The sequence below is a fragment of the Brachyistius frenatus genome, unplaced genomic scaffold (genome assembly GCF_029030835.1).
Source record: "Brachyistius frenatus isolate BFR_SWC_R1_liver_20210118 unplaced genomic scaffold, ASM2903083v1 Contig_198, whole genome shotgun sequence".
NCBI classification, from domain to species: Eukaryota; Metazoa; Chordata; class Actinopteri; family Embiotocidae; genus Brachyistius; species Brachyistius frenatus.
Window position 1 is genome coordinate 40,882 of NW_027210797.1, and position 26,287 is coordinate 67,168.

Genomic DNA, 26,287 nt, shown 5'->3' on the forward strand with positions numbered 1-26,287 from the left:
GTGCACCTTCACTGTCTGTTTCCTTTCTGCACCTCAATTCTACTTCCTTTGATGGCTGTCTTATTCTGTTACTCACGTATACACAAGTCAAATACAATTTTCCCAGCGACCAGACTTTGATGATTCCATATCTTATGAGTTTAAGTGCACTATATTCCGCTGCTATTCATCATTAAACAATGCAGTCTGCTGAAAATCGATGTGGAGAAGTGACAGTTTGTCTAGCAAAGCATGGGTGTTATTTTGGTTCCTAAACTCGATCAGATTCGATTTTTTTTTTGTCTGATTTTGTTCAATCCCTAACATGTGGAGTAAAAGGCTTCTCTATGAGCTGCTCTCAAGCCTCTCCCTGCCCTCAAGTCTTTCACCAGCCTGCACTCCTCGCCTTAAAATCTTTCTCAAATTTGCTCCACTCGCTGACCTTGGATTGTTCTCAGTCCAAATATTGATCCACTCAAACACTCAAAACTTCTCCCTGATGCACAAACAACCTCTGCCCTTCGACACCTCAAATGTCTTCTTCGATCAATGCCATTAGAAAGGCAGGAGAAATGCTCAGAAAGTAGTTTGGTGTCTGACATATTTAATTTGACAGAATATGTTTTTCACAACGTCTAGTGCTGCCCAGTGCGATTCTGCTGAGTACCTGTTGTATCCTGTTAACAGTTATGCCCACCATTGAGAAGCTGCTGAATGTTGACTGGAAGGAGAAACTTCTGGATAAAAGCACAGCAGGGGCAGGACAACTGAAAGGTCAGCTTTCAGGCAATACCAACTTTATAGCATTTATGTACCATATATATGAGATTATACATATGTCAGTCTTAATTTTCCGTTTACGTTTTAAAATGTAATGTCAAATGTTATATAGCACACATTTCAAAAGCATGCAGCAAAGCTGTCCGCATGCATTAGTTTGGTACTCCATCAGATGAACAATTGTGCAATCAAAATTGTTGGTGCTAATTTGGCCGTAATCTGAGTATCTCAGAATTAATCACAAAATTCTTCCCCCTTTTAGTTATAGTCTTTGCCTTTAGTTTTGGCAATTGATGAAACATACTAAGTATATTATGATACATAAATCCATATATAAAGTGAGAATGCTTCCATTCAGAGAACATAATCCACCATTTTTCATTTAAACAGTTTGAGTTTGGTAGAGCAGCGCGTTGCTGCCACCGTGACAAAAATACATTTCCGTTTCCTGTCACAGCATTTTTTTTTCTCATTATCATGAGATTACAAGATAACAATTTATTCAGTTTTACAAGAATATCTTATGACAATATATAACTCAACACAACAATGTGAAATCAAAGTATCTCTTATATCGTGATGATGGTTTTGTGAAATAATACATACATACAATAATGTAATAAAAGAAAGGGATATGTTGTTACAATGAGAAATGTTTCTTGTAAAAAAATTTATAAATTGATCGAATTTTAATGTAAACGGAGCCTGTACAAATTTGATACATTTTTTTCTAACTTTCTTTTAAAAATATGAAAAATATCTTGTTACAACAAGAACTTTTGTGGTCGAAAATAAGTTTTCCCAAACAAGAAAACGGAGAATTTTTTTGCTAGGGCTTTTTGCCATAACATGTTTGTAAGTTATATATATAATTATAATTATAATATAAATATATAAATGTGCTCACAGTTTTTAGAGTAAGCTGGTGCTCTGACTCCTCCCAGGTACCCCTGAGTCTCTAGCAGAGAAGGAGCTCCAGTTGTTGATGATGATCAACCAGCTGAGCGGTCTAAGGGAGCAGCTACTGGGAGCCCATTCTGAGCAGAGGAACATGGCTGCCCTTCTCCTGGAAAAACAGCAGCAGCAGATGGAGCTGGCTCGCCAACAACAGGAACAGGTATCTCTTCGAATCTCTGTATATTCCATCATCCTCACGAGAACATGCAAACTTTAAATTTAAAAACAAATTTCTGTGTCTTTACTGTTTATTATCTTGATGAAAACTATAATGGGCCTTTCTAGCCAAATGGACAAACACCCCTCTTTCCATTGATGTTTGTGTTGTGTATAGTGTATATGAAGGCAAATTAGAAAGAACGAGTTCAAAGGCGATCTTTGTTTGAGATGTCATTTCATGCACAAGAGCACAGTGTCATCAGCTTGTTTTTTTTTTTTAGAATTCCTCTTCCTTGTAAATCCTGGCACCTACCTAAAATGCTACTCATGCATACAGTGCTGTGCTAGAAGCAGATAATGAACATTTCTTGTGTTTCAGATTGCCAAGCAGCAGCAGCAGCTGATCCAGCAGCAGCACAAGATCAACCTCCTTCAGCAGCAGATCCAGGTCAGCTTCTCTCAAGACCTTTCACCGTGTCCTCATATGTCATAGCAAGCAGCGCTAGAACGGGATAATCATTACAAGAAGCTCTCACTGCAGGTCCGGCAATTAGTATGTCGGACAAATGAGGCTGGAACCTTTATGTAAAGTATGTTTGTCCTGCTTTGTCCCAGCAGGTGAACATGCCCTACGTAATGATACCGGCTTTCCACGCCAACACCCAAACCATCCCGGTCACCTCTGACCCCCAGATGACCTTACCACTGCAACCAATCCCCTGCAAACCAAGTGAGTCATCAAGTAAAGTATCAGTTTTGGAAAAAGTTGGATTCCACACAATGGTTCCCAGTAAGTAAAATAAATATATAGAGCATACAAAACATGCAATGGATATCAGAAGTCCAGACCCATCTTTAATAGTGCATTTTCTGTTGCCTTGTGGTCTTTATAAAACCAAATCTTGGGTTTAGATTTTTTTTTTTTTTAAACAAAACAGCATTAAAACAGCTTAAGTTGTTGTTTCAGGAACCAATGATACAATCAATGTTGGGAAGATTACTTTCAAAATGTGAAAGCTTAGAGATTACTCGTTACCCTGTGCAGAATGTAATGAGTAATGTTACTGTTCATTACTTCTTCAGAATTTGTTTTTATTACTTTTCTGACAAATGTTTCAAAGTGGACAAAAAAAGCTTAAACAAAATCCCCAAAAAGATCAATCTAAACTAGTTAATCAAAACTTTGACAACAGTTCTCAACACTGATTATTGTTAAACTTGTATTAACAGGTTTTCAATACAACTTGAATTAAGACTGAAATGTTTTGATTTTAAAGCAGAAAAAGGAAAACAAGTCACAGCTATGTAGATCACAACTGACTGCAGTAAAGGAAAAATGTTCCCAGAACCTCAAACAACATCTGCAACATACATGGCGGTCGGCTCCATGCTGAGTGATGACAGAACTATCAACAAAGCTGGCTACCGTTCACAGGTTTTGACACTGGTTCCTAAATGATTCTCTTTATTTTGTCCAACGACAATACCATCTGCCTTAGTGTGATTTCTAAAAGCAATACACATTGCTTTGATTGGCAGGTGAGAGGCAATGAAAATTCAAACAAATCAAAAAATAAAGCTGCAAGAAGGGGCCTTTGCATCCCCTTGGCCGTTGGTAGGCACGGCTTTGCATTGCTATGCATTTTAGTTTTCAGACATTGTCCTGCGTGGTGTGCATGGCGGTGTACATGATGGACATAAATGCACATTTTCGATCACTTCCTGTGTCCACAATGTGTCACTATGTGTAGCATAATCATGGTCTTAAGAGGTGGATCTAGTTAACCTGCAAACGCACATGAAAGCATAAAACATCTCCTGCTGCCAGTAGGTGGTGCTACGACTATGACCAAATATAGGCTTGTCGATGTCCTCAGGCTAGCACTTTAATCAAACAAATATTCTGGAAAATATTAAACAATGGACAATAAAGTTGTAACAACTTAAAGTTTAATGGCAAAATGTGCAATATGGCCATCATGACATGGACCCATCTTTCAAACAAAAGAGAAGCTTTATGAAAAAAAAGTGTTGTCACAAAGTTCTTAAGATTATACACAAATTCAAGTCGGTTGGATAAATTGTCTTGGAGAAGTTCATTAAAGTACAACATGTGGAAATAGCAAAATATGGACACGAAATTCAGTGGCCTTCCTGTTGAGTTTAGGTTATGGTGCCAAGAGACTTTTTTTTTGTAGATCTGGATATGATACACATACCTACCAAATTTTGTACATGTTGGTGAAAGTAGCCAAAGGGGCTGCAATTTAGGGTGGGCTACCAATCCACGTACAAAAGCCATATCAGATGTAAATTGTCACCACTTTGGACGCGTGTGCCAAGTTTCATCAGTTTTTGAGTTCATTAGTGATTCAAACATGTTTTACCATAGGTGTGAATGAGACAGTGAATGGTCTTTGTTTCTGTCTGTCTTTCTGTGTTGGCCCTGTGATAGACTGCCTATTTGTCCAGGGTGTATCCAACCTTTGCCCAAAGTCAGCTGGAATAGGCTTTGAAGGCCGGAACTTAGTGCTGTAAAAATATTGCTATCAGTGCAGCTCCATAAGTTGCCATCCATGATTGTTTTTGGAAGAGAAGCTTAAGCATATGTATGTGCTTCAACTCAATCGCTTATTTTATAGAAATGGAAAGGTATCCAGGAGACTTCAGTCAAACAATATGTTTTTTCACACGTGTATGCTTGTACAGTTAGCAGGCTATAGAGGGCACAGCTTGGAAAGCCATAGCTTTGTGCAGTCTTTCTTTCACAAGTCTTAAAAGCTGTGCTCTTTGGTGACCTTGTCTTGTCTGTCTTTTCAAACTTAGAGACACAAGGCAAGCTTTTAAAACAGTGTAGGCGTAATTTAAAGATAGACATTTATTTGATTTTCTTTATTTCAAGAAATGCTTGTGTACATGTGAGTGCCTCAGAATGTTTTTGACAGATGAATGTAGAAACATTTCAAAAGACGGTTCTGTAGAAGAGGTCAGCTGTAGCCAGAAAGCCCTTTCAAGATATGCACAGAGTGAAGCTGTGAAGCAGAGTAAAGTGTGCTATTTGCCTATTTCATTTTGGTAGTGTCTTCCTTGTGGTTGTACATTTGCATATAACCTCACTGGCAATGGGGGTTTATATTTTGGGGACTTTTCCTGGAAGTCCAAACTAAAATCACCTCTTTTTTTTGTTTTAATTGCATTGTTCTTGTGTTGTGCAGGAGGTCAAAATAAACTTTATAGGAAAAGTGAAAGCACGCCTAATACTCTAAACTAAAGACATACTAAGAGGTCACTAACATTTCACTGTTGGCAACTATTGCAAATAGTCACCAAACATTTTGTTCAACAGCAGATTGTTTAAACTAGATTCTCTGTGATGCTCCTTTTCTTTCTTTTTTTTTTACATCTTAAGCTATGTTTGAATCTATGCATTTATGGTTTGCGACCAGTGAAAATGCTTTTCACCTTTCACAGCTCTGGATTATCCAATCCAGTTGATGCCGAACACTCACTCCACCCCTCTGAAGAGGAACAGTGGTGCCTTCCGACAGGTACAATTTTGCTGTTGTATATAATAAATATCAGCCAGTTTGTACTGTTTCAATGGACATATTACTGAAAGGGTGTGAGAAGGTTTACTGTAGTGTGTGTGTGATGTTTTGTGTACGTGTGGTTTAAGAAAAGAAAGTGACGCTCTCTGGATTGAACAAATAATATTCTTCTCTGGTATTTGGGAAGCTGAAAAGCTTTAGGAATACACCACACCCTTTGTTCAAAGGTCTAAGATGTGTGGTATAGGTGTGTGTGTGTGTGTGTGTGTGTGTGTGTGTGTGTGTGTGTGTGTGTGTGTGTGTGTGTGTGTGTGTGTGTGTGTGTGTGTGTGTGTGTGTAGCATAAACTATATTTGCACAGCAGGTTCTCAAGCATGGATAGACCAACACAGCTTAGATAAACAAAAGGGAAGAAAGGATGACAAAAGACCAAAAATGCTACAAAGGTGTGACAAATACGCTCTGACATGCCAAATGTGCCGTGCATAACCGGAATACACGCACACCCTTGCCCTTGGTGGTTACGCCTGAATGTGTGCAAGTAGCCCCACCCGTGCTCATCTGCTCTCACTGTGTGTTTAGGAAGCCAGTCAGCCCTTGAACCTGACCTCCAAGCCAAAGGGGCTGGAGCTGGGAAAAACACCCAGTCCGCAGGGCCTGGAGCTGGGATCGCTGGTGCTGCATGGGGCCTACAGACCCAGAGATCTCCAGAGAGAGGTGTCCCACAGCCCACCACAATCTGCCCTCAGTAAGTTATGCAGACAGTTACAGTGCTGTCATAGGTGGGGAATTTGTGGTCGCAAAGCTGAAAAAAGTCGAGCTGCGCTGTCTTGCTACGAGTGTTTACCCCATGCACTGCACAGAGCAGTAAAGTAGTTTACCTGAAATGGTAATGAAGCTCCAACTATATACTATATATATATATATATAAATTCTTCACAATAAAAGCATCCCACCGGTTGGAAAGCTTTGCAAATCTCGGGAAGTGGAAAATCACCCTCTGAGTTTCAGGTTTGTCACAGTAACAGAGTTTAACTGCCTCTTTATTAGCCACATGAGCCCTCTTTCAGTGAGCAGGGGCTGTTTTCTTTTTCACCCATTGCACTCACTGATATGGTTCTTAGTACTTAATGTCACCAGTTATCAATGTGTCAGCAACGGCTCAGAAGACTTGCATGGATATAAACATGCACAAAAATCAGTTTCGAACATTTATTCGTTCTTGAGTACTTTAAAGTCACAATGTGTAGCCTTTCTTTCAAATTATGGTGATGACATAATTTGTGGCTTAAGCAACTGCAACTGTCGGTGCTGACATTTTTAATTTTACTACTTGATGTGCCAAAGTCAACCATTTTAAAAGTCTACACAGTAGCTTTAAATTCAAAGGAGTGACATACAGTAGTCCTTGTCACTTGTAATCCAACAGCCACCGACAGCTAATATGAATAAATAGACAAAGAGAGAACTGCCTATAGAGCTTGATTGGCAACAAACATAGTTAAATTTAAAGCAGGCACTTTTAAAATCATACTTCAAAAACAAGGACCACGGTCTGGACTTTTGTTTGCATATGAAAAACTGAGCATTAATGACTTTCTGGCATTTCCAGACAGAGGATATGAAACAAATCATCATCTGTAGGTGACTGGTGATAATATCCGTGATGTCTTTCTATAGGAGGGCTCCTGATGATGGCTGATACTTACCTTTCTCCGTCTCATTAGGGGTACAAGCAGCTAAGCTGTGCAAAATGTATTGTTTTTGTTCTGATTTTTCTTATTCTGCGCTAAAAGTGATTCGACAGCAAAAAACGTAAGGCCTCGAAACACCAAAATCAGCAGGTGTGTTGGTAATTTCCCCCACTACCCAAGTCCCAAAAGATAATTGGCACTTTAAAAATTCAGTTTGCATTTTTCCTCATAGCTCAGCAGTGTGGCCTATGGTCAAATTTCTTTCTTGATGTCAATCGCTGAATTCATCTGCATCTTTGTTTCACTGGTCTTCTGCTCTAAAAATGTCAAGTAACTTTTTCTCCATTTTCTTGAAAACCTTTTTTTTTTTTACATTGTGTTAGTCACCGCTGGAACAATAATTATGAAACTTTACCAAGATCATCTACACACTTTCCTGATGTACTTTTGTGAAGAAAACATCCAAGAGAAACTGTTTGAAATTACACAACCCAATGAATCTTTATGAAGACTGGCTGTGGCTCAGACGGTAGAGTTTAATGGATGATTCTTTATCAAAATGTCAAAGTACAGTAGATATTGTATGTCTCGCCAATGCATTTTCAACATATCACCACAATATGGTTTACCTAGCTTGTAGTCTTGATAATTCACCAGTCTGATAGGATGAATTAGTGGGTTAGATCAAGAAGGGACTTGGGGTTTAACCCCATTTTAATATTTAGAGGAGTTCCCCACCTAGAATCTTATAGGTTTGGTTTTCTAAATGAAACAAGAAACTAGCTTCCAAATGCTTCAGATCCACTCAGACCCTTATTTTTGCCACTTGTGGCTATATTTTTCCTTTCCTTTTCTTCATCGCCATGATTTCCGTGTTCCTCACTGTTTGCTCTTCTCCTCCCCTTTGCTGTGTTTTTGTCTTCAGGTTTCCTGGGAGATGGTGACGTGGTTACTCAGGCCATCCACGATGCCCAGCAGCTCCTGCGGAGTCACAGCAGTGGTGGGCAAGAAAGGGAGAGGGACAGGGGGAGAGATGGCAGTCGAAAGATGGTGAGCTGATGTTAACACTACACAGTAGTCCCAAAGTTTGTTTTGAGGTCTGTTCTGACATCGGCCTTATTTTGGAGATGTAACGGTAATTTTATATGTTGCCCTAATTTCTGAAAAAGCTCCTGAGACGCTTTTAGGTTAGGTTTGACTAAACCTTTAACTCTTACAAAATTGCAAAGACTAAATGCCTTAAGATCATCTTACAGGGTATAGCAGCACAAAATAAAACATGCACAGACAGAAACTTAAGACTGGTCACGTGATTTATCACTATTTTTAACTCTCCCACACTCTTACCTGACATATTTTTACATCTTTTTCATTTCTGTGCAGTCTTGTCCCTTAGCACTCCAGGTTTCCTAGTTCACCTCAGATAACGTAGCTTATTTTTGTTCCAGGCCTTGCTATTGGGAACTTTCTCTACCAAATAGGCCTACTATTACAACTCCGTCTCCATCTGGAAACTGAGGAGAGCAGTTGCTCGAGGTTTGAAAGTGAAATATTGTCCAATTCCTGCCTTAGTCAGGCCAGTTTAGCACCTGGACTCGTCTTCTATAGAGCCATGCTGTTGTAATACGTGGAGAATGTGGTTTGGCATTGTTTTGCTGTAATATGCAAGGCCTTCCCTGAAAGAGATGTTGTCTGGATGGCAGCATTTGTTGCTGCAAAACCTGTATATAATGTTCAGCATTAATGGAGCCTTCCCAGATGTGCAGGCTATCCATGCCACGTGCACGAATGCACCCCCATACCATAATGGATGCTGGCTTTTGAACTGTAAGCTGATAACAAGCTGACTGGTATTTTTCCTCTTGAGCACGCAGAGCGTGGTGTCCATGATTTTCAGAAATAATTTCAAATTTTGATTTGTCAGACCACAGGACAGTTTTAGACTTCGCCTCAGTCCATCTTAAATTAGCCCAGGTCCAGAGGAAGCAACAGTGTTTCTGGATCATGTTTATGTATGGTTTCTTCTTTGTGTAGAAGACTTTTAACCTGTGTTCACCGAAAATATTTTTTTTTAGAAGTGTTTCTGAACCAATGCAGTGATTTCCACAATAGAATTGTCTGTTTTTAACGCAGTGCCCGAAGATCACTGCCATCCAGTGTTGATTTTCAGCCTCGTCCCTTGCATACAGATATTTCTGTGGATTCTCTGAATCTTTTAATAATATTATACCCAATTATGTTACTGATTTGTTGCCAGTTAACCTAATTAGTTGTGAGATGATCCACCAAGTGTGTTTTAGCATTACACAACTTTTCCTGTCTTTTGTTGCCCCAGTGGGCCAAAATACTGCAGATGCAAATGTGCATGCATGTCCCTTTAGATATGAACCCTGATTTAAAGGCTACTCCCACACTAGCAACAACTAGGAGACACTTAACTCTCATCCTTCTGTGGTGCACGGGCGTCCAGGGTGAAGCCACCGCAATGCGCTGAGGTTCCGAGTGGCATGCCTGGATCGAGTGGCACCCGGTGTCACTTTCTCGTGTACCCCGACATCATTTCTTTCAGCCGTGGAGCAGGCCGCCAAAATTTCTTTTGGACACGGGGTTGTCCGGTCGAAAGCAAGGCCCAGACTTGAGTTGTGTTTTTAACACCGGTCTTGCAAGGGCAACCGCCAATCCTCTCTGGCAGCAGCCAATGCCAGGATAGGTCTGCAGCCATGGATGGGGGGGGTGATGAGAAGCCCAGGCGCCCCCCCGCCCCCCTCCCATATCACTCACGTCGGGAAACAAGAAGCCACAGAGTGAGCGAGAGGGGGTGACGAGCCAGTATATCAACAAAGAATATAGTCAAATCATAATGTAAATAGATGGAGTGTGGAATGCAGATACCTTCTCACTGATCAAACTGCAAATGAGGAAGCAGTCTCAGTCTGCCTCTCTTTCTTTGACTGACATCTAGCGGTCTAATCAGTGGGTCAGAGTCTGGTTTAGAGTTACAGGGAGTCATGCTCCTCCTGAGCATTTAATCAACAGACAAATACCACAGCTGTGGTGTACCCACCTACCCTGTTACAGCTCGGCGTAAGTAAACAGTTATTCTACCGTCACGTGCTGCATTGAAAAAGTAAAACGTCACAGATTGAGTTTGCTGTAAGTGCTATTAAAACTTTTAAAAACTGCCGATTTTTCTTGGGAGCCTGATTCTAAAAACACCCAGTTGTTATTTTTTTGTTTTGGTTCTTGTAAAAATGGTCTTCTATTCTGGTCTTGGTTTTCATTCTCTGAGGTGGCTGAAGCTGTGGTCTCAGCCTCGTCCTGAGCAACAGCTGTTGCAGCCTCACAATACCACAAAGGCTTCAGTGTGGCATTGACTGAGCCACCTGCCCTCCCTCTTTGTCCACAGTAATACTGTACTCTCTGTCTCGCCTCCTCGTGTTCCTCCTTTCCTCCTGCTCCTCCATTATCTTGCTCCATCTCGCCTTCCCTGCTGCATTAATACCAATACTGTTGACTAACCTATTTTAGTATTACTTTCCACCCCGCTGCATGGGGATCAAAAAAAAAAAAACATTTTACAACACAGGAACGGGTGATAGATAATACACCAATGGTGTGGTAGTTTTGAGTTTAGAGTTGCCACATATCCATCTCTGCCCGTCTCCTTCACCTTACCTTCGTCCAACAATAAACACCATTCTTCCTCGTCCATAGCATTATGGTTTCCTGTCTTTGCATTTACAGCTCTACATTTAAACAGCAGCTGATATGGCGAGCGTGCCATGTCTTTACCTTAAATAGAGCTCTGTGCAACACATGCATGCTCTGAACGCACCCCTTGAACATTGGGTCATCTTTTTTACTGCAGTCCAAATTCAAATCGTCCCTTTGTGCAGGAGTGCGAATAGTTGTGTGACTGTACGGCATGTCTGACTTGATCTGTCTTTGTCTTTTTTTTTTTATGTCTGCAGGAGTATAAAGGTTCTCCCCACAACGAGAGAATTTCACGCTGTGAGCGGAGTAAAGACAGACACGGCCTGCCGTCCGCAGAGGACCACCTCAGCAGTGACTCGGAGGGTAGGTGGCCCTGGAGGACCCTGTTTAATACTCGGCATTGCTCGATAACCTGCCAACCAGAAATGTTATCATTCAAACATGTTTTATTATTGCTTCATCTGAATATCACGTTTACATTTGAACATCGAAAAGTATCCACGACCTTCGTTTTACCTTTCCATTGTCTTTGTGGTTCAAACCTCAGGGTCGAGAGTGTAGGTGTGGAAAGTAAATCGTAACTGTTTGTGAACGCTGATGTTTGTGGGAGAACAAGAAAATGTTATGATCAAGAACTTCCAATTCAGGAAGAAAGAAATGGGGATGTCCTGAGGCATGATACTGTTAGGTTCAAATAATCGCCTGATTGCGATTGTTTGAGTTGCCCGCAATCATTTTGCAGAATTGTTAGAATCGTTTCCCTTCATCTGTATGAGCTTGATGCCTCGATGGAGCTAACCAAAATGTCATATTTTCTTGTTGTTGTCCACCATTTGAGGTTTAACTGGCGCCCTTTTAATATGTCGTCTTATTGCATCTTGGTTTAATGGCACATGAGTGAAGAATTAGTGGTGCCGACTGTTTATGTAGAGGCCCTTAACTTTGGACTGTTGCATTTTTATGAGCATCTATTGACATTAACATCATGGGTTTATATGCGAACCCAAACACCGCAGCATTGCTTTCAGCACATTTTCATTTTAAGCCAAATAAAAAAAAGAGATCTGATCATTTGAAAGAGGAGATTTGCCATATTTGCATCAAAAAAGTGGCGGTCAAAGTAAAATGGATTTTTTTTTTTTTTTAAATTTAAATTAATATCAATTGAAAATTAATGATTGTGACAGTCTGTCAATACTGTATTCCAAACCCAACCTGTAACCTTGTTTCTTCTAGGTACACTGCCTGTCTCGGTCCCAGGCAGCTACGCAGAAGCCCGACCCCCTCCCTCCTCGGGCCACATCAAAAGGCCCATGAACGCCTTCATGGTGTGGGCCAAAGACGAGCGCAGGAGGATCCTGCAGGCTTTTCCTGACATGCACAACTCTTCCATCAGCAAGATCCTAGGTGAGCCCAGCACTGGGTAGGGGTGGGTTTCTCTCTGTGTCTCTATTCTGAGATGCTGCTTGGCACATGTGAGGACATGAAGAGCCACCTGCTTCTCCAACCACACACACACTCATACACACATGCACACCAATTTTGCACAAATAAATATATACTTATACTATATTTTTACTAATTACTTGTTAAATGCTTCACGTCTGTATGAAGCATGGTTTATTCCAAAACACTACAATAGTGGGATGATTAAGACACAGATAAATTAAAAGTTGAATTCAGAAGTAGTGAAACACGTTGCGCCGTTCAATCCATCGCAGGGTTTTGCAATCAACATGAAACGTAGTAGTATTTAATATGACAGAAACCATATTTGGGAAAAATGTATTTGAGGTGTACTTATTGTACTACTAGTCTACAGATATCTGTCTTGTGCATATTTATGTACATTTGTCCTTCGAATAGCTTAAGAACTGTTCATCCCACCTGCTTCAAACTCGGTGGATGTGTTGCTGGGGACCCGAGGGGATGCACTGGTGAACTTAATGTAATTTGGACACGCAACACTTTTGATATTATAAAATTTTCATAAAAAGGCAGCCGCAAACTTTGCAACCCCAGTCTGCTTACTTGGAAACCCGCTTTTTCTGCAAGTGTAGGCGGAGTCCCCATTCTGATGCAGCAGCAGGTCCGCAGAGCATGAAAGTGGACATAGTCCAATGTTTCTTCAACCTAATTAAAAGCAGCGAGCTTTTCTCAAAAAGCAGGATTTGTCCTACTATTAAAACACTTAGGAGCAACACCAAGTCACTTTCACTTTGCACCAAAGCCGAATAAAAACTACGGCCGTGGCGAGGTCGAGCGGGGAGGACAGACAGAGGGTGTTAGAAAGCAGAATACTGACAAGCGATCGTGACACCGAAAGGGACAGACCCTAAGGTGGGAACAAATACCGAGTTCAAATTAGTTAGTAACTGGTCACACTGTCTCGTGTCCTCACAAACCAGCATATACTCCCTAAGCAGAGCAGGAGGACAGAGAAGTGACCTATGGCTTGTAGGGTGACTGATAGTGATGACTGATGTCTGTGCTGTTAAAACAATATATTGTCATATTTAAAATATAAGGTAGTAGAACCAATAAGAGTACTGATAAAGAACCAGACTGATAAGAGTCGCCTATGGATAGCATAACCAAAGACGGTTTAATCATTAGTAATCATAAGTCTAAAATTCTGTAAAAATGCAGTTTTTCATTAAATAGCTGCAGCTGGCTGGGCTGGTTTGAGGAAAGAAGAAGAAAAACTGTTAAATAAACAAATATTTAGTGTGGAGAACTTAAATAAGGTTTAAGCCTGTCTGTCTACTCAATCTTTGTTTGCTGATTTCATAACAAAATCACATCTTAATATTAAATCATTTCAGGGATCCTTTCAGTGGTGGAAGAAGTATTCAGATCCTTAAGTAAAAAGTACCAATACCACACGGAAAATATTGCTTTACAAGTAAATGCCCTGCATTTAATACCTTAATTAAGTAATAGTATGTAGTATGGCAAGTACAAGTGAACACTGTGCAGTAAAATGGTTCCGTTCAGTGTTTACTATTATGAAATGTATTAAGGTGAAGATTACTGCTGCATTATTGTTGTGTGTGATGCATTTTACGGCTTTAGATGTTTAAGGTTGTGCTACTTTTAATAACTATGTGCTTGGGTAGTTTAATCTAAAGCATTACTATACAAGATCATCATATGTTTAGCAGTCAAGCACGTCTATCCCTACGCCCGCAGCAAGCTGCTGTGACCCACATTGCCAGCCACCAGGGGGCGATTGAAATGTTTTAGCTTGACTACTGGGAAGCTATCATATCGTCCATTCATGGTTGCTGTAGAACTTTAATTAGACAGTTTCTGACTTTTTTCAACTTTTGTTACTTTTACAGACTGTTTTGACTTGTTAGTTATGTAGTTCTGTTATTTGAATGCTCTTGCTGCAAAAGTAAAACTTTGAAATAGCATCACTAATAGGCCTGTTGGCTGAAAGTGTTTCGCTAATGTTGACATGCTTTGTGAGGTGATCTCTATGAACCAAGAGTTGAAAGAGATTACTTCAATTTCAGGTACTAGAAAATTAGGCATTATACAGTCTCATGCAATTTGAGAATGTTCTCCCAACATTTCTGAAAATATGACGGTCTGCTCACGAGGCAAGCCAGCAAGTCTAGAGTAGGATTTATATGACTTAAATTTCAAAAATCTGCCCGCCTTACCTTTTAAGATGAATGAGTTTTTTGTCAGTTTCACTGTGCAATAAAATTCTTAGTCCGCATTCCTTCTGTTCACCAGGAGGAGAGAGTATTATCAAAATATGAACAAAAATAGACTAAATATAATATATACCTGAGGTTAATCGTAGCAGATGTGTGCAATAAAGAAGAGACATTTCATATCGGTGACTTTTCTTTCTCATAATTCCAAGAAAAGATCTCATAATTAGATCATGTATAATGGTACAGGAGGGAGTATTTACAGATTTTGGTCAAATGATTTTGGAATCTCGTCATAATTTAAGTCACTTTCTGTACTATTAGTGCTGCTTCTATACCACAGAGCTGGTCTATATTCTGGAGGCCCAGACGCCTCTAAAAGCAACAGGCGAAGTTAGTTTTAGAGTCAAATATCAGGAGTCAGTTCTGAACAACAAGGAATAATTATTTATAGATGTGTTAAATAAACTTTTTGAGAATATGATTATCTTTTTTTTGTCCACTGCAAATAAACACTTAGAAATCTCAGAAAAAAGAAGCTTCGGGGCTTGCCTGACAATCATCACGTTTTTGTGTTTTCATTGAGGCAATTCAGTGATAATGGTCAGTACATCCAGTGGTACATAAAAAAATGGAATTGTAATTTGCTAATTCAGCGTGTTTCATTTTCCAAAGATACTTGATTGATACTTGATTAAAATGTTTCATGTTTAAAAACGGTGACATTAATATCCCATTTTCTCAAACCAAGAAGGAAATCAAAGTGTATTAACCACACCTTAACTTTTTCTCGCATGAGAACCTTTGTTATAATAACAGGAAAGAGGGTCTGGACACATCTCGAAAAGAATTTAACCAAAAGATCAAAAGCTGTTATTGAATGACAAATTTCAGTTTTTGTGAAAGGTACATTTGACATAAAACAAATTACATGATGCCAAAAATCAGACTTAAAAACCTAAATCTGTGAATAAGACTAAAACTAACACTTAAACTGGAGGCCAAAAAGGCATTTGCAGCATACCTGACTTTTAGTCGCTATAAATGGTCTGTAAACCCGCCTTCCGTTGTGCCAATGTGTGTATGTCTACAGGGTCCAGGTGGAAGGGCATGTCCAACCAGGAGAAGCAGCCTTACTACGAGGAGCAGGCGAGGCTGAGCAGGCAGCATCTGGAGCGCTATCCCGATTACAAATACAAACCCCGGCCCAAAAGGACCTGCATTGTGGAGGGACGAAGGCTGAGGGTGGGCGAGTACAAGGCCATGATGAAGAGCCGCCGGCAGGAGCAGAGAGCAACCTACACACACAGGTAGAAACTACCGAGATAATGTGAGAGAATTTGTCCCTGACAGACAACACCCGCAATTCACTCCACTGACAAGAGTGTGCGCTGCACCTTCACACGCCGTAGACAATGCCAGCAGCTCTTGAAGCTCTCTTTTTTTTTATTATTATTATTATTATTATTATTTCTGAAGACACAAACAAAAGTGGAGTATTAAAATGGCAGCTGGGCTGTTTTTTAGTCTGTCCTCGACAATGAATGGAATCCCTCTCCATTAGTCCCTCGAACTCCTCCAATAATGGCAGAGGGGGAGGAGGAGGAGGAGGAGAAGGAGGAGGAGGTTGGAACTGTTAACAGCGGTCGGTTTTGAGTGCTTCTTCCGCCTCGCCACATCTTTTCTCCTTTAAACTCTGTTAGAAATAAAAAAAACATCAATATCAAAATGTCACAATGAGCTAAGAATTCTAATTTAATTACTTTTAAAGTTTGTACTGGTTTTGGGGCGAGTTACTGGGATATACTAGGATATACTAGGATAACAGCAATTGTTATTTCTGGTAGATGGTAGGTTCAGCCTGATGTGTTGGATATGTTGTTGCTCACCAGCACACGAGGGCAGATCAATAAGTTTCGAGGCTGCTGACCGTGCGCAGAGCGCAGCGCGCAGCGCCACGACGTGCACAGAGCAGAAGGAAGATACAACACTTAACGTGTAAGCGGTACAAATTTAGTCGCTTTCATCATCATCATCATCATCATCATCAGTTCCCGAGTCGCACACACATTCTTGTGAGCAGTGGATCTCGTGTGACCGCCATGTCTCCGCGGACATGGTGGTCAACCTCTCGCCACCGAGCTATTCTGTGATTTTTTTTTTTTTTTTTTTTTTTTTTTCTGAGGCGTCTGAGGAAAAACAGTTCGTTCAAAATACCTGAACTGTTGCGCAATGGCACTTGGGTTCTCCAACACGACGGGGCGCCAGGTTCACAGCTTGTCGAAAATGCACAAGTTTCTCGCCCACCAGAACGCAACCGTCGCTCCCCACGTCTCCTGCTCGCCAAATGTGGCTCCCTCCTGCCTCTTTCTGTCCCCCCCCCCCCCCCCCCATCCACTGCTCACAAAAAAAATGTGGGTAACTCTGGTACCGATGATAATCAAGCGATAAAAATGTGTACCAGTTACTCATCGGGGTTACACCTCTCTCCTGCTCCGTTCACGTCAACCCTGCTGTGCTTCCATGCGGACGTCCCGGAACTTATTGATCTACCCTTCGGAAGCGCGCCGTATCAAATCGTTCACGATAATACCGGTATCATTTTCAGACGATATATATAAAAAAAAAAAAGTACATCGTGATGAAGGCAATTTTCCGACCTCCTGGCGTAACGACGTCACACCGTTACGCACCGGAAACGTACGGCATACGCTTGCCGCTTTATCGGGCGTCAAACATGGCTGAGAGCCGCTGTATTCTCCAGGTTTTCAACTTGGTGTGAGTTTAATTGACGGTCGCGCTATTTCTCCTCCGTTCCTCCGCTGTCCTCGCTGATGTTTCACACCGGGCAGCTCCACCCTGCTCCACACACACACACACACACACACACGCGCACACACACACACACACACACACACACACACACACACACACACACACACACACACACACACACACACACACACACACACACACACACACAGAGCTGCACACACACAGAGCTACACACACACACGCACACGCACACACACACACACGCACACACACACACACACACACAGAGCTGCACACACACAGAGCTACACACACACACACACACACACGCACACACACACACACACAGAGCTACACACACACACACACACACACACACACACACACACACACACAGAGCCACACACACACACACACACACACACACACACACACACACACACACACACACACACAGAGCTACACACACACACACACAGAGCTACACACACACACACACACACACACACACAGCACTGCAGAACGCTCAGGTGAACAATTCGACTCGTTACAAAATAAAAGTGCTACAAAAGCCCAAAACTACGTCATTAATGGACAAACGTCGACCCTAAACTTCAGAACATGGCTGAATCTGCCGACAGCGGTGAGGAGGTAATTAGAAGCCCTGCAAGTGATCGTGGTCGTCGTCCTGGCAGAGCAGCAGCTCCCCTGCACCCCTAGATTCTCTCTCGGCGCTGTTTACAGGATCTGAATCTCACCGAGATACTGTTGTTCACAAACCGAAGTGTTAACAGTTCATTTTTGCTTAGATTTAAATGAATATTTGAAGGTGCAATGTTACATTTATACTGACAAAATCTATTAACACTTTTGTTTAAATTTTATGTGATCAAAATTAATAATCAAATATTTTTAGGATTTTGTCAGATCGTAAAAAATAATCCGTTATCGCAAAAAAAAAACATATATTTTGATGTTATTTTAAGGCCATATCGCCCATCCCTACAACCCTTACACACTAGGTAATGTGCTGTTGGTCCTTCAAGTGAGGTGAAAACAGCTCCGACCTGTCAAGGAGCGGATTCGACAAGACCTCGAAGGGCGTCCTGTGGTATCAGACACCAAGACGTTTGCAGCAGATCTTTTAAGTCCTGTGTAGCCAAGTTCAGACCAAGGATTCGTGATGTGACGCAACTGTTTTAAAACATTGCCGGGGGGAAAAAGTCGCAGCGGCGCGAACTGGCCCCTCTCGGCTCGACTCAAGCCAGCTGATGGTGTCACCAGGGACTCAGCTCGTGAAGTTGCAAGTGGGACGGTAGTTAGTGTTTGTTCTGTTAACACTCCTCTAAAGCAGAAAACTGCTCTGGAAAAAAAAAAAAGGCAAGACAAATTGACAAAACAAGGGAGATCTCCTGTCTGGAGATCACGGCATAAATTCCCTTGAAGCACTAACGGGTGCTCCAAATTCTCCATGCTTTTTTTGTTTTGTTTGTTTGTTGTTGTTGTTGTAATGTTTATGCAGTTTCAACATGACTCTCGATCACTATCCTCGTTCAACTTTTAAGACACCACAAATTCAATCCAGCTACAAAAAAAAAACCCCAAAAAAAGTCTGGAAAACAGTCAGTTAAAACAGAAGTACAGAGAGACGTTACATCGTCCCATCTCGTTGCTTCGGTTTAAACTGGCGGGTTTCTTAAGTTAAATCGACGTCGTGTTTGTCGAATTAAAAACGGCCGTCCCGCTGACGATTGCGGCAAAAAAAAAAAACGGTTAAGAGCAACCGGCGTGCACCGCGGCGGTTCCTCAGTTGAACCTTATTTCGTGGTATGAAAGGGTTTCCGAATAAACAGCAGTCTGAGTGTACGCTTGCCCACTTCCTGTCTTTTCAGTCAAACAGAACCGCAGCAGATCCATTACTCCCATAGCGACGGCCCGTACCCGGGCGCTGGCAGCTCGGTCGCAGCCATGCCCTTCCACCCCGCGCTGCTGGAGCATTACCTACCGCAAGCCCCGCCCGTCCCGCGCCGAGCCGAGGGCCAGGCCACGCCCACCTCTCTGGCCAGGGAGAGGGAGCGAGAGAGGGAGCGACCCACATACAGCGAAGGAGAGGAGAGTGACGGGGGAGAGAGGAGCGAGGGGGAACTGGTGCTCCTGACGGACTGAAGAAGGCCGGCACGGGTTGGCAGAGGGAATAATAGGAAACTAAACGATTGAGACGCGCGGGAGGAAGAGAGGCGAGGTGCAGCTGAGGTGGACGGGGGGGGGGGGGTGGTGGTGGTGGTGGTGGTGGTGGGGGGGCGGGGGGGGAGGCCCTCTTTTGTTTAGACGACAGTGAAGAGAGGAAGAATGGAGGATGAAAAGTGAACGTGTAAATTAGCACGGGTCTGAAAATGAAACCCTGCCCCGTTTACAAAAGCACACATTTCCACTCTTAAAGATGCGATGACGTGACCTGGTTTGCGTCAGAGCTCTGGAGTTACCGCCGCATTTCAAACAACGTTGGGGGGGGGGGGGGGCGATGTGTTAAAATGTAAATAAAATTAAAAAAAACGGAATGCAATGATTTGCGAATCATTTAAACCCATATTTAATCGAAAATAGACCAAAGACAACATATAATATGTTGAAACTGAGCATTTTTATTGTTTTATATAAAATTTTAAAAAAAAAGTGGGCTCATTTTTGAATTTGATGCCAGCAACACTATATACATGTTTTACATGAAATATGTGCTTACATGATTTGCAAATCATCGCGTTCTGTTCGCGTTCTCATTTTACACAGCAGGGTTGGTTTTTTTTGGGGGGGGGGTTGTATAAAGTAGAAAGGTTTGTCGTTGAACCCCTAAATGCTTCTTGTTTTCCTCCCATGTTTTGCATCCGCAAGGATCAGAATCATGGAAGGAAACTTTGAAAAGAATCGTAAAAGTTCAATAGAATACCTTTTGTTGTTTTGATCTGTTAACAGATGAGGAGGCCCACCGAGGCCTGTGTATGTTATCAGCGAGTCAGCTCTGCCCCCTGCTGGTGAAGGCTGTTTATTACTTGATGGATTCACTCGGGAGAAGTCGAGCTCCTCTGCTATTTGTGACATAGGCTGCTTGTTGCAACACATGCCGTTCAGATCCTTCCACATTTAATTCGATTTTCGATTCAAAAGTGAGATTTAAAGATGTTTTTCAGCAGTTTTGTCATTGCACTTCCGTAAAGTGTCCGAGACTGTGAAGAAACAAATGGTTTGATTTGAAGCAGCAGACCTTTAGTCCCTACGTTTATGTTATAAGCCACCCCCCCCCCAAAAAAAATACTCACAATGCCACTTGATGTTATATTTCTTACAGTTTGACTGGTAAAAGGCCATGTGTCAAACTCCACACTCCTCATACATAACAAATTATTTCTGTTCTAAACATTTTTAGCTTCTTAAACCAAAGCTGAGATATCCCTGATTACAAGAGTGTGCAAATTGAAAATGGGCTGGAAACAGACTTTTCTTTTTTTTTTTTTTTTTTTTTTTAATACTTTTTATGCCCGGGTGAGGTGGGAAAGTTGTCATATCGACACAAGAAGATGCAACAATGGAAACGGACTTAAATGATGATTCCACCTCATCGTGGCCTACAGGCCATGCTCGTAGCTGATGAGTTTTCAGAAAGTTACACATGTAAGCAAACCGGCGTGTGCAGATGCAAAGTGACTTCATTTGGTGTATACAAAGAGGGACGTTTTTTTGAGGGCTCGAACCTACCTTTCAGTGACGTGTTTGTTTTTAGTCAGATACCATTTCTGCTGCTGCCCCCTGTAATATAATCAACAATCAAACCTTCCTCTCCTTCGCCCTCCCACATCCCACTGTTCAGTTGAGCTGTTCTGTACATGCTGTATTTGTATGTCCATCAGTTCCCTCTCCAAACCCAGCCTTGCCGGTTTTTTTTCCTCTTCTTTTTATACCCGTGTTTGCTTCTTTGAGTGTTAATTGATTGTGGTGTTAAGCGCCTCCTTTCTGTGTAGCCAAATGTCTGCTGTGTTTTTCTTGAGGTGCATGCTCCGCACTGCAGGAAAATATCCACGAGACATGTTTTTTTTTTTTTTTTTTTTTTTTTTTATTACTATGTTTGTTGTTGTTGTTGTTATTGTTGTTGCTGTTTTTTTTAAAAGGTGAAGTTCCCATCTAAAGTATTGTCCTTTCATTATCTTTTACAATCTGTGTGGCTGAGTCCAAAATCACTCATTCACTACTGCCTATCTTATCAACAGTGAGTAGTAAAGTGAGATTTCAGACACACACACACACACACACACACACACACACACACACACACACACACACACACACACACACACACACACACACACACACACACACACACACACACACACACACACACACAGTGGTGTACATGCCATGGACGCTACTTTTTCCCAGTGGAATTTGAAAGGCACACGCGGTGGGTAAATGGACACACTCGGTGTCAACTCTGGGTGAACGTAGTGCACTACGTCCTGAGTGATTTCAGACGCAGCCTGCGCCTCACACGGAGAGGGAAATGCTGACGTACGTAGTAACCCTCACCCCTCACGCCCCACCTCCACTTCTTACGGTGGATTTAAAAAGAGAGAGCGGGAAAAAAAAAAGCGTGTGGTACACCTGCTGGATCACTAGAGGACGGTGTGTCAACATCACGGTTTTTGCCTCACTTAGGCGTGAAAACCCACGGGGTTAGGTTCAGGAAAACGAAACCGGATGGATGGATGGATGGTTAGGAAAGGATTTCTTGAGAGAAATCCACGTCTCTTTCTTTGGATTTGAACCCTGGTGTCCTGAGTGAAAGTTGCCTCATTCATTCATCCATCCACTCCCCCTCCCCCCCCAATTCGGCATTTATGGACTTTTGTCAAATGACTGCTGTCACATGATGTTAGTCGCATCCTATGTCACGTGACTTGTTGCTGAGGCAAAGCCCACAATCACACTGACACACTGTTTTCTAGTGGACTGGCATTTTTTTTTTTACACTGGGCTAGATTATTATATATGATAGTATCACCCAAAGTGAAATAAATCAACTTTTTTTTTTTTTTTTTAGGGGCTACTGAACCGCTGGTCAATTTAATAGTATGAACAAAGACACCAAAATCCTCCCTCTAATTGGTTTAATTTGCTAAGTGATGTTCGGCACTTAAAAGCACTTTGATAGTCTGCTTTCACTGATGTTTGCTTAACTCTTGTTGGTTTTGTAGTCGATTTAGAAATAACACTTAAAAACAAAGCTGGAAGAGTTTTAAACGCATACAGCGCTTGTTACTGAAGCAGTAGACAACAATACACCCTTCTTCCTGACCAGGAACACCAAAAATAGTGATTTCATTTATTTATTTATTTTATTTTTTTGGTGCAAGAAATGGGAAACTCAGTTCCATCAATAAAACACTGTAAGCCCCATGTTCACGAGGCGAACACCTTAGCATACACTGGGGTCAAGTGACTGAAGGTGCCTGAATTGACTGAATGATATTATTCATAAGCTTTAAAGTCAAATGTGCAGTCATTTAAATGAGCTCAATATGTACTGTGATGTAAAAAAAAAAAAAAAAAAAAATCCCAATTTAAACAAAATGACAAAAAAACAAAACAAAACAAAAAAAAAAGGTCGCTGGCAAATAAACCTGCTATGTAAGATTCTCTGGCTAACAGTTTTGGACTGAATCATTTTTGGTGTCTTTGTTCTCTCCACTCGGTATAACCTTGTTCACCAACAGGACAACTTAAAATAAAAAAAATGTGCATGCCTAAATAACACCGGCCAATCCACCATCATCAGCTAACTGCAATTGACAAATCAAAATGGTGGGAAAGGCCATTTTCGACCGCAGGGTGGGTGGGTGGGAGATCATCGTAAAGATGCTAGTTTTTGTGTACAGAGATGGATATCAGAGAAAAATGTTTATCTTATTTTAAGTGGAGACGCGCTGAAAGGTCACCTGTCGTTACCCCTGCTGATGTAAATATAGAAAGAGACTTTATTTTGTTTATACAAGCTTGTGTAATTTAAAGGTGTACATTTCTCTATGTCTTCAGAGTTTTGTGTTTTTTTTGTTGTTGTTGTTGTTGTTTTTTGAAAGACAATAAATTGGTTGTGTTAAATGTGTTGGCATGTTTTTTTTTTTTTGTTTTTTTTTAAATTGTGTGTGTCTGAGTCAGGCTGGTGTGACTCTCCTCATAGTTGGTTATGTAGTCATTTTGCTCTTTAATTCAGGTTTTATCAAAGTATGTTCTGGTAACTCCCCACCTCAGCTATTTTTTTTTTTTTTTTTTACCTCATTCCTGCATTTGTACATCATATCATCACGTCAGTGTATTTTTTTTTTCCATGTTGTTTTAAAGTTATATAAAACAAATTTTTTTTATTAAAGTTTGACTGTAATCAGTGTCGAGTACTTTTGTGAGGTTTACACGTCTTAGTTTAAAACATTTTTTTTTAGGACAGCTTTGTTGCCCAGTTTAAAACATTAGGTTCCTTGTATTAGATACAATATTAAATGCCATATCAATCACGTTAAATATTTTAAGATGACATAAGAAACGCATTTTTCATTTTCCAAAAAGTAAAACTGTACTCGTTTTGTTTCTTAAATACTGTGTTGGTATGATGTGATCACATTTCACGAACAGTACCCCGGTAACATGAGCAAACAGCCTGATCCATGTACAGAAATACACACCATCATCTTTTCCGGCTGAGGCACGCCATCTTCAAACCGGTGAGAAGAGCAGAGAAAATCGGAAGTAACCAAAACCTGTTCAAACTTTTGGCATCAAACAGATCGGGGTTCCATCGCGTACATCCCAGAGTTAGAGGAAGATCGATAAAACAATCCTAAAACAGGAGGGTCACCCGCTGTAAGCTCATTAACATTACAGGTTGTTGTAACGTCAGCTGCAGGTCGATACTGCCGTTTTCTTTTGAGCCCAGTTTACATTTTACAACTGGTGCCATTAAAAAATTTTTTTTTTAAATGGCCAAATTAAGTGCGAGCAGTTTGTTTGTAATGTAGCCAGAGTTGTACTTACTGCTGTAACTGGATGATTTCTGAAGCGTGTTCTTGGGATTTTTACAGTTTTTTTTTCAGAATTGCTAAAACAGTTAAACCTCATTCTCTCCAAATAATTGGTGGCGTGAACACATTTATTGAATTACACTCTTTTTGGGGCAAAACCGTCAACGATTTTCACTGAGTTAAGACAGAATTTGCAAATCTCATTGACTCTTTTCGCAAAAACTCGAAACGCATTCTCACTTGCTAAAACACATTTTCCGCCGTGATGCACTTGTGATGCACAACGGTGACCACGGGTAGCAAAAGTTTGAACACAATTAAAGCACGGGCGTCGTAGCTTGGACTCAACAACTCAAAACTGATCATCACACTTGTTGCGAAACCAATATAAGCCGGTTCGGAGGTTCACAGGTTGTTCATGTCGACGATGGGCAGAAACTATCAGATGGGCGGGGGAAGGTAAAGAGGCGCGGGTATGAGGAAGAAAAGGACGGGGTTAAGGAAGAGCAATTTCTAATGAAACCACAAGCTACTGTAAAAGACCGATCTCGCTCGTGGCAAGGCACCGAGGATGGCAAGACAAAGAATGCAACCCGACATCAGCATACGTTGTCCACCACAATCCAGAGATTCAGAGAAGAGAACATGTAAACATTTCTTCTGTCATTGAAAGTTTCCAGTACTACTATGCAGATGTGTCAGTACATCCCTTTGCCAATATACAGCAATTATGGAAAAACTGCGAGTAGATTTGTGGACTTTTCTCTCGCTTTGTTCCGTGGAATGAAAGTATGCACAATTTTAAGCCAGACATTCGAATGGGGCTTTGCGGGGCTCTTGATGAACTACGGGGGAATCATTTTTTTCTTCATTAGTTTTAAACATGAATCATGACCGGTTTGATCATGAAGTCACGAACGCTCTGATCAGTGTACATATGACATTTTATAATTACAGTTGTTAACCACATGTTTATATGCCTCTGCCAACCGGTCAAGTTTGCAGGTTACATCCATGTCTGTAGAGACTCCTATAGTAAAATGTAGGGAAGTAAATGGATCCGTATGTGTTTACATGTTTGGCAGTAGACAATGCCTCAAGTGTGGATGTTGCCGCAAAGAAGCTACAAACTCTTAAAACGTGGACGCTTCACAGATATTTCCAACTCGACTAGCACAGATGATCAGTACCAACAGCGCAGTTTTCAGGGTGACGAGAGTCACCAATTCAGTATCTGGACCAGATATGAAATATGTTCACAATCTCCCAGTCTGTTCCTGAGTTATGGTGTTGAATGATGGCAAGTAATGTGTTTTTTTTTTTGCAGAACTGTGACACTTATGGTGACCTTTTGGACATACAGCACTTCACCATTTTCTACTGTTAAGACATGCGTGTGAAATTTTGTCATAATTAGTGTATGAATTCTTGAGGTCAGCGACCTTTGACCCTAAAATTCTAATCAGTTCCTCCTCGACTCGGAGTTTGTACAAGTTTGTGCCCAAGTTTGTAAAAATTCCACTTGGATTTTATGAGGTAAGTGTTCACCAACAAACCTCATGCCTTGAGCAGCGTAAAAACACCGTCATCTCGACTGCTGGTTTTAATCTTCTGCAGCAGCCGCATACGTTTTAGTTGGGGTCTATTCCATTTAACTGGGAGATGGTGAGTATGTTTTAGAAAGGAGACATGAAATGTTGCATGTGGAGGGATGTCGGGATTCATTCGACGGCCAGCCCGGCGTTTTGTTTTGCCAGGCTGTTTCACAGAAGAAGTGTTCGTACTTCCTTCCTCCCGTCGGGGCCGGGGGCCGAGGGTCAGCTGGGCCTACAGAAACAAACACCGGGGGAAACTGGAGTGTCAACACAAGTCCTAAATTGGTAGTTTCGTGAATTCTCAACACTTGTGAAACCCAAGGAATCAAACGACTGAACCCATTTCATCATTTTAAG

The 26,287-nt window shown here is 41.4% G+C and overlaps 1 protein-coding gene across 4 annotated transcripts in view; it reads left to right on the forward strand.

Annotated features, from left to right (window-relative positions):
• sox13 (SRY-box transcription factor 13) overlaps positions 1 to 19,536 on the forward strand; it is a 48,551-nt gene extending 29,015 nt beyond the window's left edge. For 3 of the 4 annotated variants that reach the window (XM_069718764.1, XM_069718766.1, XM_069718765.1), the window contains exons 4-14: positions 667 to 753; positions 1,704 to 1,876; positions 2,255 to 2,323; positions 2,491 to 2,605; positions 5,347 to 5,423; positions 6,006 to 6,171; positions 8,043 to 8,167; positions 11,089 to 11,194; positions 12,068 to 12,238; positions 15,593 to 15,809; positions 19,167 to 19,536. In XM_069718764.1, the coding sequence (XP_069574865.1) occupies positions 667 to 753; positions 1,704 to 1,876; positions 2,255 to 2,323; positions 2,491 to 2,605; positions 5,347 to 5,423; positions 6,006 to 6,171; positions 8,043 to 8,167; positions 11,089 to 11,194; positions 12,068 to 12,238; positions 15,593 to 15,809; positions 19,167 to 19,440 (1,580 nt within the window). In that variant the 3' untranslated portion in view covers positions 19,441 to 19,536. The remainder of the gene's footprint in view (positions 1 to 666; positions 754 to 1,703; positions 1,877 to 2,254; positions 2,324 to 2,490; positions 2,606 to 5,346; positions 5,424 to 6,005; positions 6,172 to 8,042; positions 8,168 to 11,088; positions 11,195 to 12,067; positions 12,239 to 15,592; positions 15,810 to 19,166) is intronic. The other variant, XM_069718763.1, reaches the window with a different exon arrangement.
• Positions 19,537 to 26,287: the final 6,751 nt, after the last annotated feature.